The 12401-nt window shown below is 36.2% G+C and overlaps 1 protein-coding gene across 2 annotated transcripts in view; it reads left to right on the top strand.

The window, feature by feature from the left end:
* Positions 1-12401, top strand: part of LOC114248628 (zwei Ig domain protein zig-8) — a 127931-nt gene that overhangs the window by 16443 nt on the left and 99087 nt on the right. For both annotated transcript variants that reach the window (XM_028181924.2, XM_028181925.2), the window contains exon 2: positions 8006-8181. In XM_028181924.2, coding sequence (XP_028037725.2) covers positions 8142-8181 — 40 coding nt within the window. In that variant the 5' untranslated portion in view covers positions 8006-8141. The remainder of the gene's footprint in view (positions 1-8005; positions 8182-12401) is intronic.

Genomic DNA, 12401 nt, shown 5'->3' with positions numbered 1-12401 from the left:
CGTAGGATTACGGGCGGGGGCGCGACGATTTTGTTGACGGGCGCGGGTTTCGGCGACGGAGTTGCGCGGCGAGGGGAGTCGGGTGTGACCACGACTTTGGGACGCGACGCGTTCGCGGCCTTAGGCTGTTTTGGCGCCGTGGACGGTTCCACGGCACGGGCGCGTTTTTTGCCGCGCGTGACGGTTTGGAACCCATCCGAGGGTCCGGGTTCGGGGCTGGCGGCCGACTCGAACTCCATTTCCGACTCGGAGTCGGAGCCGGAGCTCGATGCCGCGCATGACGCGATCGACGCGGGCGCGGGGGTGGGGGGCGACATCGGCGAGTCGGGGATAATCGCGGCGGCGGCGACCGGTACGTGGGACGCTTTCAGGTTGGCCTTATAGGCCCGGAACTTCGATACTATGTCCGGGCAGAATTCCCGGACAAACTTCACGAACATCGCGGGGTCGTCTTCGTCGCACATCTTGGTTTGCCCGGGGGGGGCGTCCCCGGGACTTAAGGCACACTCGCCGAAAGGCGAGTCCCCTGAGTCGGAGTTCACCCCTGCGCTTTACCAGCAACAAGGGGGGGAGTGCCTTTGCCGTGAAAACGGCAGTCGGCTGGGGGATTGGGGTGGAAGTTGGGAAGGTGGGGACCCCAAATCAACGCTAGACAGCACGGCCGTATTTATAGGACTTTACACGTCAGCGTGTTGACAAGTATTAAACACGTGAGCGTGTTTACAAGATTTTAAAGTATTGAAATTACAATAAAAGGGACTGTTTAACATCAATTTCTTATCACAGAGTAATTAGTTGATGATCAGTAGGTAAATAGTCATATTTGCGCCGACATCTATAATATCTCTATATATAAAATGAATTGCTGTTCGTTAGTCTCGCTAAAACTCGAGAACGGCTGTACCGATTTGGCTTATTTTGGTCTTAAATTATTTATGGAAGCCCAGAGAAGGTTTAAAGGGTAGATAAATATGAAAATGCTCGGTTTGTTTTTCCGTTGATGTGGGGACACAGACGTCAGACGAATCCTTTTGTTTGTTTCAAGTTTATTTTATACAAAAGCTTAGGTATTTTATTTATCGATTGAGGCACTACGAAGTCTGCCGGGTCAGCTAGTATTTCATGAAAATGTTACGCAGTTATAAGACAATTACTTGTGCTTTGGTACGTTCTGACGTTTTTACTAATAAATTAATTAGGTCTCGTGTCCTATAACGAAAATAAATTTATGATTCCTTGACTTCATAAATTATTTGTTGATCTTCGTATTTATTAATAAACTAGCTGACCCGGCAGACTTCGTAGTGCCTCAATCGATAAATAAAAGACACATCAAGGGGACACATCAAAGGAAAAACAGAATTGTTTGTTTTTATATAATACCGAGCTTTTTTTATATTTCTCACCTTTTAAACCTTCCCTGGACTTCCACGAATAATTCAAGACCAAAATTAGCCAAATCGGTCCAGCCGTTCTCGAGTTTTAGCGAGACTAACGAACAGCAATTCATTTTTATATTTATACTTATATAGATATATCCAAACATTATGTACGTGGAGAATATTTTAATGTTAGTTTCTTTTCGTTGAAACCTTAGGCTATTGAGTGTCGACATTTCCCTCGGGACGATGATTGCACAAACGCGTATGGAATAGCTTTAGTCTGGTATTCTGATCAAAGGCCGTAAGCCTGCGTGAATATTTTAATGCCTTCTTTGAGGCCGGAATCATAATTCGAGGCTTTACTGCTGTTTCCGTAAGCTCTGTCGCGAACTGAATAAAATCGTATTTTTTTACCGCGACCGTAAAATAGGGTTGCCAGGGCTCATTATAATTCCCATAAATATGATTCATTACCGAAAAATATTACTTAAGTTTCTTAAATGTTTTGCATTTTGTTTAATGGTCCACTCGCGTAATTTTGAATGTAAATAATCTTGGAAATACTTAAGAAGCTTCAGTTTAGATACTAATTAATTGTGTAAAAAGTAAGGAACTTTAGTATTTTCTTCGGTTTTATGAGTAAAAGACATAATTAAAACTAATTTTACGGTTTTATCTCGCGTTTTTTATTATCATTATATTATTTAAAATGCTTCGAATACTTTAGAGTTTTCGTGGTCACAGACGATATTACAGATACCTCGGTTGTAGGTAAAACTTGGTATTACTGATGTCAATGTGTAACCAATAAAAACTATACTTTCAGTGAACTGTGAACGCAAACAAACAAACTTTCCACAGTCAACTGTTGTGTCGTTAGAATACTTTACTATCTATGGCCAACCAACCAAATATATTTTACTAAGTTCATATATATAATATTATTTATAACTAATCTTCAGATTGTTTTGTTATTCGAGTCTAGTTGCTTATTGAGACTTCAACTCGACGCTTCAAGGTGGGTTGCGCACCAGACAGTTGCAGAGACATTTCTGTTACCCGGCTACTTGCAATGTGTCTGCATTCTGAATTGAATATTTAATGTGAGTTAAACCGCAAGGGAACTCCAATCTAATAAACATTACCACTGAACTCTTACGTAACGCATTTAAATCTTAAATTATTCACTGTTACATAAACGTTGAAGCATCGTGAATTGAAATTATCGTGGCCTAAAAGACGCCTAGTGTATTCGTATCGAGTGATCTGACTATGCCAGTGTTCGAATCCTGCAGGCAGATAATACTTTTGTTTGTCACTGCAGACCCTTACTCATATTATGATATCCATAGGCTCCACTTATTATTTATTGACTTAAAAGTGGCGAAATTGTCTGCCCGTCAATCATAAAAGCACACATATATTTCTGTTACGATAGTTAATTCTTATATTAATATACATAATAGAGTCAAAATCTGTTATAACGACATCGAAGGGACTGCTCATATTCAGTCGTAAAAACCGATAGTCGTAACAACCGGTGATGTTTAATGTGTATCGTGCAAGTACAATCGATAGAGAATTATTGGAAAAATATATTTAATCAACTATGTACATTTTGTTTATTACACATAAGTACAATGCAAATTATTTTTCTGTGAGCATAAAATCTGTAATTTTGGTCTGTTTGGAACACTTCTGTTGTGCATAGATATTTTGTAATTCACGTTGGATTTTAATTAACGTATCGTCATCGCTCTTTCCAAATGGTTGAAATTGTCGAATGTGATACAACATATTCCTTTGCTAAGTCTTTGTTTGAAATTCCGCTCTCTAGCTTGGATATAATACGCGAGTTTTCTTCAATATTAATTTGTTTTCTTTTTCTTTGCGACATTTTGAAAGTTTCACGAATAGCTCCACAAAGTTTTGGTGCGTTTTGTGTATAGATAAGTAACAAACTAATTGAAGAGATATGAAGAAGCGGGCTTTGAATTAGAAAATACCCTACACTAAACTAAATCCTATTGTTTTCTTTCCTGATTTTAATAGCCATTGACGACAAATGTGGATACCTATTCAATTTTTTTACAATACAGCTTAGCCGGTCATTCTAACAGATCTAATTCTGCGAAATATTAGTTAAATGTGGTCGTTTTATGAGGTATGACGTTATTAGCAATGTTGTATTGAGCAATGTTCTTAATAAGGCGGTCATATAGCATGCGAGTCGTCGTGGCCTAAAGAATAAGACGTCCGGTGCATTCGCGTTGAAGCGATGCACCGGTGTTCGAATCCCGCAGGCGGGTACCAATTTTTCTAATGAAATACGTACTCAACAAATGTTTACGATTGACTTCCACGGTGAATTCCAATTAATTAAATAAAATAAATAAATAAAATTTAATAAAATTCCATCGTGTAATAAAAACCAAACCCGCAAAATTATAATTTGCGTAATCACTGGTGGTAGGACCTCTTGTGAGTCCGCACGGGTAGGTACCACCACCCCGCCTATTTCCGCCGTGAAGCAGTAATGCGTTTCGGTTCGAAGGGTGGGGTAGCCGTTGTAACTATACTGAGACCTTAGAACTTATATCTCGAGGTGGGTGGCGCATTTACGTTGTAGATGTCTATGGGCTCCAGTAACCACTTAACACCAGGTGGGCTGTGAGCTCGTCCATCCATCTAAGCAATAAAAAATAAAAATAAAAATTCAGCCGGGACCTTTGTTCTAGGTTATTATAACCGGCATGTTGTTCTAAACGATGTCGCAGTAAACGGTTTTGACCGTATATGTATTAGTGGTATATTATTTGCGTGAAAGACGATATGTGTAAGAGGGGAGTGAGCGAAGAAATGGTATATGATAGAGGAATATGGAAGGAGAAAACATGCTACGCCGACTCCATATGACTGGGAGAAGAGCAGGAGAATGATGATATATTATTGGTTTATTTACATGTTTCATATACGAGCTTGATTTGACAAACAATTCTCTCTGATTTAAACTTTGATGTCTAAATTCTAAAACATTAATTAGTGTGCGGGTAATTGGGTTTAGGTAGGATGATTGATGTTATTTGAGACAATAATTAATTATTGCGTTGGTGCGTATAGGTATTCTCAAACTGTCGCGGTTTCCGGTTCGAGATTCGTTACTAGCAATTATGAATAACGTAAAATATATTGAGAGATGAAAAACTATTTGGCTTAAGTGACATTTCGCTTAGTACGCGACATTTATCTTTGTGAAGGTCCGTTTTATTTGATACTAGCCGTACTCGCCCGCTTCGCTGGGCATTTAAAATTAACATTCATTATTTATTGTCATTACTATTAGGGAGTTCAACACTCATATAAATATTAGCCTATCCATTAACTACATGTATTTCTACGTGGATACCAAGTTTCAAGTCAATCGGATGCATGGTTCAGTAGTTATAACGGAACATCCGTAAAAACCACTGTAGATTTATATATTAGTATAGATTAGAATTAAGAATTCGATGTTTTTGATCGAGCTTCAATTATGTTTACACTATACAAATAGCTGAAAAAGCTTTTTTTCATGATTTTTTTACAAACTTTAACCTTTAAATGGGTCTCCTAAAAATTTAAAAAATGTGGCTTTAATCAAATAGCCTTTGTAACCGTTGATTTGGTTGTGCTTTTCCTGGTTGATTTGTTCACTTAAAAGCTCAGATGGGCTCAAATCGTATATGCTATACTTTAAGCGGTTATTGGACCCCGCAGATATCAAAACGTGAATATCTTCTCCTTATGAGACTTGAGGGGTAAGTTTCAATTCGATTTTATTAGTGAGCAAGCGACAGAAATAAACTTTAAGTTCGACAAAATTAGCAGTGCGGTTTCCTTAACCACACATAACACAAGCTTATTCATTGCGTTTTTCCTCTCTAGATTGATAGGCAATTCTGTTTAATGCTATGAGCTTATCAGAGTCCCTGGACATCACTGGGGTAATTGTTGAGTAATGCCGCCGCCTCTCAAGTTTTAAAGTAGGTGAACCTCGTATTGTGCTGTTCACGGGATTGAAAATATGCAAAAACGTGTCATTAACCTAGCTAGTTAAGAATCAATTTGCGTGGCCTAGATCAACGTAACAAACGTAACAAAATGTTTATGAAGTCAAATGATGAATTTATGAAGCTTCACTTCAATGATTTGTTATGAGTGTATTCATCTTTTTTACTTTTTGTTTTTACATTCAAACGGATTTGATACAATTTATCGCTTTATACATAAAAAATAAAGGTACCTTTTTAACACGTTTCGTGATAAAAGTGTTGGCGTTTAAACTATTCAGAATTTATTTCAGGTTTCGTGACTTTAAAAATAATTAAACTATTATACTTTACGGTTTAATCTAACGTTTGTTATTTGTATATTTTTAAATAATTTCCGATATTCTGTATACTTTACGTGGGTAAGCCTCCCAGAAGATGGACCGACGAGCTATTTTTTACTGGTTGCTGGACGTCTTGTGAGTCCGCACGGGTAGGTACCACCACCCTGCCTATTTCTGGCGTGAAGCGGTAATGCGTTTGGGTTTGAAGGATGGGGCAGCCGTTGTAACTATACTTGAGACCTTAGAACTTATGTCTCAAGGCTCTATTAACCTCTTTACACCAGGTGTGCTGTGAGCTCGTCCACCATCTAAGCAATAAAAAAAAAATAGAGGTCCGCGGGGATCCGCTGGATGCAAGAAGCGCAAGACCGATCTTTGTAACAAGGCTTAGGAGAGGGCTATGTCCAGCAATGGACATCTGCGGGCTGATAGAATAGAATAGAGCAGTTTTGGTGGTCGCGGTCGTGTTAGTTTTATGTTTATTTTTCGACATTCAAATACATTGTTAGCTACCGCCGAACTTACTAAATAAAACTAAATGTTATATCTTAACATTAAGGTTTCTTTCACACAGTATATAACCTTTTGATAGTTTCTTGCAGCATTTTTGATAGTTTCTTGTCGCTCTCTTCTAGTTATCGAGAACAAAAACATCCATGGCGATGTATATTCGACCATTTAAAGTTGAGAAATACTTCTTTATTATACCTGTTTCACGTTAAGCTTGTACAAAGGTATATTGCTTATTGCCATTGTAGACAGACGAGCGTATGATTCATCTTATGGGAAGTGGATACCGTATCTCGTCGAAGTCAGTGGTGCCAGGGGCACAGCCAATCGTAAATGGATTCCCCAGCGTTAAAAAAAGGGGCACCGCCAAGCCTAATTAGAATATTAAGATAATTAAACATTTTAAGCATTATTACGGCTTTATAATTTTATTATCATTATGTTATTATCTCCGAAATTTCGACTATTTAACTGTTTTCGTGATCATTGATTGACTGTTGTTGTCAGTAGTGATAGTAGTCAAAATAGTCTTAATTACGACTAGCGGAAACTAAAACAAAATCTATGTAGTCATTAAAATACCAGCCGAATAATTAAAAGCTATACCTATTGTAAATTAATTTATAAAAATACACAAAGATTTTCAAAGTGCTGGCAAACCATTTTGTGGGGCTTGAGAATATTCGCAGTAAATTAATGTAGACACAAACTGCGTTACACCTCAAGATATTTCAGAGAATTTGCGCTATTTCGTCGTGTATATTTACAAGACAGCTTTAGAAGTTACAATGCTAATAAGAAATTCATTAAGGCATTACTTTGATTCGCAAATTTCGTTTACTGAAATGTTTCAGTGTTTATTTTAAGTGTTGTTTTTTTTTTGTTTCTACAAGCTTAGGCAAAGACATCACCTGTCTAAGTTTTAAAAGAGCCGAAAAGCAATATCCTAGTTTGGTATCCTTGTTTACGTTTCTGGTAACAATATGACAATGGTATCGCCGAACAGGTCTGGTGATAAATTTTCAACATGAACCCTGAACATTAAGTGTCCGTGGTCTATTGGATTAGATACTCGATACTTTGATACTGGTTAGTGACCGCCACGATTCCATTAGAAATTAGTGACTTGAGGGATTAATCTTTGTCGAATCACTACGTAGTATAAAACAAAGTCGCTTTTTCTATCCCTATATCCCTATGTATGCTTAAAACTTTAAACTACGCTACGGATTTTGATGCAATTTTAATAGATAGAGTGATTGAAGAGGAAGGTTTATATGTATAATAACATTCATTAAATAGTGGAGAAATCAATAATAAATTACAGTTTCCGAAGCGAAGCGAGGGCGGGTCGCTAGTCGATAACAATTCTTGGAAATGTTTATACCGTATCTGCGGATAAATTGCTAAATTTTATGCATACGCTACTATATGTAATTGAATATACAATTCGAAAGGGTACATCTCCGAAAATGTAAATGTTCAGGAAATGAAAAAAAAACTGATTATTTTCTAAGCAGGGTAAAATATAAATATTAACTTTTGAGGATATATTTAGTGTTAATTAGCAATTGAAAATTACTGGAATTATTATAAAATGGGTGTAGGTAAGCCTGAAATCTACATATATATGAAAAAACGTATTGACAAAATATGCGACATGTGCCCTTTTCGAAATTGCATATTCATTATAACAAACTAATTTTCATTCGAAAACTAATACAAACTTTTTCTTCGACAGGAACGCCCATTAGAATCATTAAATTCATTCGTTAAATGAAGCGAGACTGAAAAAGGTTTACCGAAGTCTAACTCTCTAGTGAATGTGGCGCTAAAAGGCCGTGCTCTCACTAATGATGTGAAAAGACAATACAGTGATGTGGCTTGCGGCGTTGGTGTGTCTACTCTGTCAGTCGGGTAAGTGATTCCATTTCATAAAAAAAAAACATATTGAATTGAAAATTAATTACTCGCAACTTTCTTTCTTTAACAAAATTAAATGAATTCGAATGTCGTAAAAGCTTCGACGGCGATGCCAAGAAGTTCTAAGCCCGTAAAAAGGGAGTGGTTTTAAGAAATAACTAAAAATACTATAATAACTATTAAAGTACTAATTAATAATAGCTATATATAGGAGTTAGGCTTGTAAGGTGCTATAATAGCTATATAGTAACTATTCCTTAAAATCGCATACAAACATATTTTTTAATTACTACACTTTATATACGCGTGTATATACTACGCATTAAAGTTTATGAATTTAGAATTCTTTCAGGAAGACTTCGTAGATTCTTGTTTCACAATTATCGATTTGTTTTCTAATTAGTTATCGATAAATCCAATTTATCGGAAAAAAGATGTGTGCAATTCACATAAAAGCATTCAAACACATATTTTGTCGTTGTTAAAGTACCTATAATTCGCCTCGGGCTGTTGAATTTTTTAGATGAGAAATTGTTCTTCTTCCGAGGGGACTGTGTTGTGTTACACGAAGTATAAATTGCTTTCTTTGCTTGCTTTTGCGTTATATTCGTATATTCCTAGTTTAATGAGCGCATTAGTGGCTACACTGTTGTATTTTCATACATTTTTTATTTATTTAAATGTTTAAAAATATTTTAACTTTTTTATTTGTATTCCTTAAGTTTGTCGAGTCTTAAAAAAATATTAAAGCAACTTTTACATTTCGTATACTTGACAGTTTCGTGATAACTGGCGACCGATCACCTGATTGAAGTGGTTACCGGAGCCCATATACATCTACAACATAAATGCTGCCAACCATCTTGAGACATGAGTTCTAAGGTCTCACTTTTAACTACGGCTGCCCCGCCCTTCAAACCGAAACGCATTACTGCTTCACGGCAGAAATATGCAGGGTGGAGGTACCTACCTGTGCAGACGCAATCGCAAGACGTCCTAGCACCAGAAAAAAAGAGAGAGAGAGACAGAAGAACTTTCGAATCATTATTATTTCTAACAAAATTTTCAACTTGATTACGTCAATAAGATGCCGAAAATTTAGTACACTTTACATGACAAACGTAAATTAGTTACAAATTAAGCGAAATTCATTGTCGCCAACAAAACCGTATCAGTCAAAATGACTGTATATCTCCTGGGTGATACAAATTTATTGTGTAATTTATTAGTCAGTCGGTCTAATTTGGATTACCTTAGTCCATTTGTTTGGCTGTCGCCGCGATGAACCCGCAAAAAGACCGGAATTAATGTTCAGATCAATGTCTATGTTCTAATTAAATTATTCACCGTGGACTTAATGATATCTATTTATTTCTATTGGTTGGAATATTATGTGTCCTTATAAAAAAAAATGAAACCATTACTTTGAGCTCACATTATAAATCAGAGATAAATGTAGACTGCTATTTATTCTAATATTAATAATTGAAAGTTTGGGCCTTTTGAATCTAATTAAGGAAGTGGAAGGGAAGAGGCCAACGAAGCGTAGTCCCATGCGCTGGACTTATCAAATTAAAACGACATTGGACTCCATTATCAATGTCGTTATCCACTGCGCAGAGGACCGGAAAGAATGGAGGAACACAGTCCGAACAAAAGTGCTCCGTAAAGGTTACGACCTTCGGGTCGGTCACTCAGGCACAGTGTGCAAGGAGGAGGAGGAATCTAATTAAATTCAGCACAAACTGGGCAAATCTCTGACGCTAATACAATAGCGGCATTGATCTAACAATATTGGCTGTATGAGCTAGATTCCTTTTACTTAATTAATGAGACAAAAATATTAAAACATCGCGCTGGCTATTTTACTTCTAGCACCGACATACGCCGCTTATCGAATCACGACCTCTTTGCTGTTTGTCCACAAGCTAACGTTTCTACGAATAACCTTCTAGATTTCACTCGCTCAGCTTAGAGCACTGCCTGTCTAATCTCAGCCGCACCGCGGCTATTTTGCATCACGCAGCGAGAACCACCTTGTTTCCGTTCTTGTTTGAAGCGTAGATCAGCTTCTATCAATGTGATAGATTTTTTTAAAGGATTTTGTGACCTGGTAACTGAGACCTTTAGGTCAAGTCTTATTTTAATTTTAATAATAACTTTTTTTTATATGAAAAATGATATTATGAAACGTAATGAAGTTGATAATTGTGAGACATGGCATGAAATGTAATGAAAACGAAATGAAATGAAATGAGATGAGATGATATGGGATGAAGTATAATCTCAGTAAAATGGTGGTCATTTACTGAGACTTTTTCAGTGGAATTTTTGGAAGATCCTGAGAAGTTACGTTCAGCGGCTTGTTTCATTTTCCCACATTTGTGCACTTTCATAGATACTAAACAGTTAATAAACCACCGTTATTACACATTTAATCCTGAAGAAACACTAAATAGACACAATAAAACAAATCACATCACTTCACTCCTCGCGTTCCCGCCAAAAATCCCAATGTGATAGAGATTATTGTTAAGTGAAGATCGGTGACCAGAAAGACAGTGCGCTCTTTAATGTTGGTTACAATGCTTCTTTGATGGAAATCATAGTGTGATTTTTTCTAAGAAAGATACTCAAAGTCCGAAGTATTACTTAGTTCATGTTAGATGATTAGGTACATAGCATTTTATTCGTTAGAAATATTATTTCTCAATATAAAAAACAAATTATTTCTCATTTAATATCGGATTAGCTAGATAAAATCATAATTTAATACAAAAACATGTACGTCATACTTATTATCATAGCTAAGAATTAACTATTCAAACCCTATTTCGTAACACCTATTTAGGCTACATATTCAATGCGATATTCCATTAATTAGACATGTATTGTGACAAATAGGGTTTCTCATTGTTTGATACAATAAGTAATTCCATTGTTTATTCTATTATATAATTATATTATGTTAAACAAATACATACGTGAGAAATACATGCTAGATGCAAACAACTGATTGTATTATTAGTAAATATGTCGAATTATTAATGACTATTAGCAAAAACGTAACCATAATAAAAGATGTGAGGCATAATAAGGATATGTATAGAAATATCGATGTCTTTTAGATTTTAATGTGACCATTGAACTTCATTTGACACAGGCTCAATGCGACGTTAAGTTCAAGGACTCGATCGCCGTGGCGATCAGATTACTATTTCACACCGTAAAGGACAGTGGATTACTAAAAGACCACAAATCATATTCTACGTCATATTACCGGTAGAGAACCAGCGTAAGTCGAGAAGTGTGGCCTTTCATCTCAAACACTGTTCCTTTACATAACGCTCAAAAAGCTGGAGCGTCATTTCTTGGACCCTATTATCGGTTCTTAACCCATCTTTACCTTTCAAGATCGATTTCTTTTACAAAAACCTTTACAGAATAACTAAAATTATTTTACTTCAATTACAACTTCAATATTGTAAGAAAGAGAAAGAGAATGTTCGCCGTATTATACGAAAACTAGATGATGACCGAGCTTTGCTCCTTTTTTTATTAACGCCATCTTGTTCTGTCTTTAAAGCGGTTAGTTGCCCTCAATTAAGAAAAATAGTATTATTATTCGCCAATAGATGTCAGGAGGAGTTGATTATTGAAAACACGAATAAAACAACATTTTCTGAAAATAAATCGTAACTAGATCGATTTATCACCCCCGAAATCCCCTGTATACTAAATTTATGAAAATCGTTGGAGCCGTTTCCGTGATTCAGATTATATATATTAATATATGTTAATATACAAGAATTGCTTGTTTAAAGGCATAAGATATTCATAAATATTGTACTCATCGTTGTTACTAAAAACATATTTGATTAGTATCAAAATACTTCAATCATAATAATTATCAAGACTAAAACGTGTCTTCAATGGCTTTCAACAAAATATTAATAAATACCAGTGAATTAGTAAACTAATCGTCTGGAAACGTTGAATATTAATGTCAACACCAGGTAGGCAATTACTAGTTGACAGGCAATAACTTTGTAGAGGTTTGTAATAATGATTTAACCGGTGCTAACTACGAATACGTGTTGTGAACTATGTAATAAACCATTGCAGCAGGTCGTTTCGCCAACACATGTTATTGAGTAAAATAAAGCTTCTTTTACGGTTTAGTCTCATCAATTGTCGTCATTTTATTTTCGCAA

This window comes from Bombyx mandarina, chromosome 21, assembly GCF_030267445.1.
Source record: "Bombyx mandarina strain Sakado chromosome 21, ASM3026744v2".
In the NCBI taxonomy this organism is placed as follows: Eukaryota; Metazoa; Arthropoda; class Insecta; order Lepidoptera; family Bombycidae; genus Bombyx; species Bombyx mandarina.
Note: the sequence above shows the minus strand (reverse complement) of the source record. Positions and strands in the feature narration are given on the sequence as shown.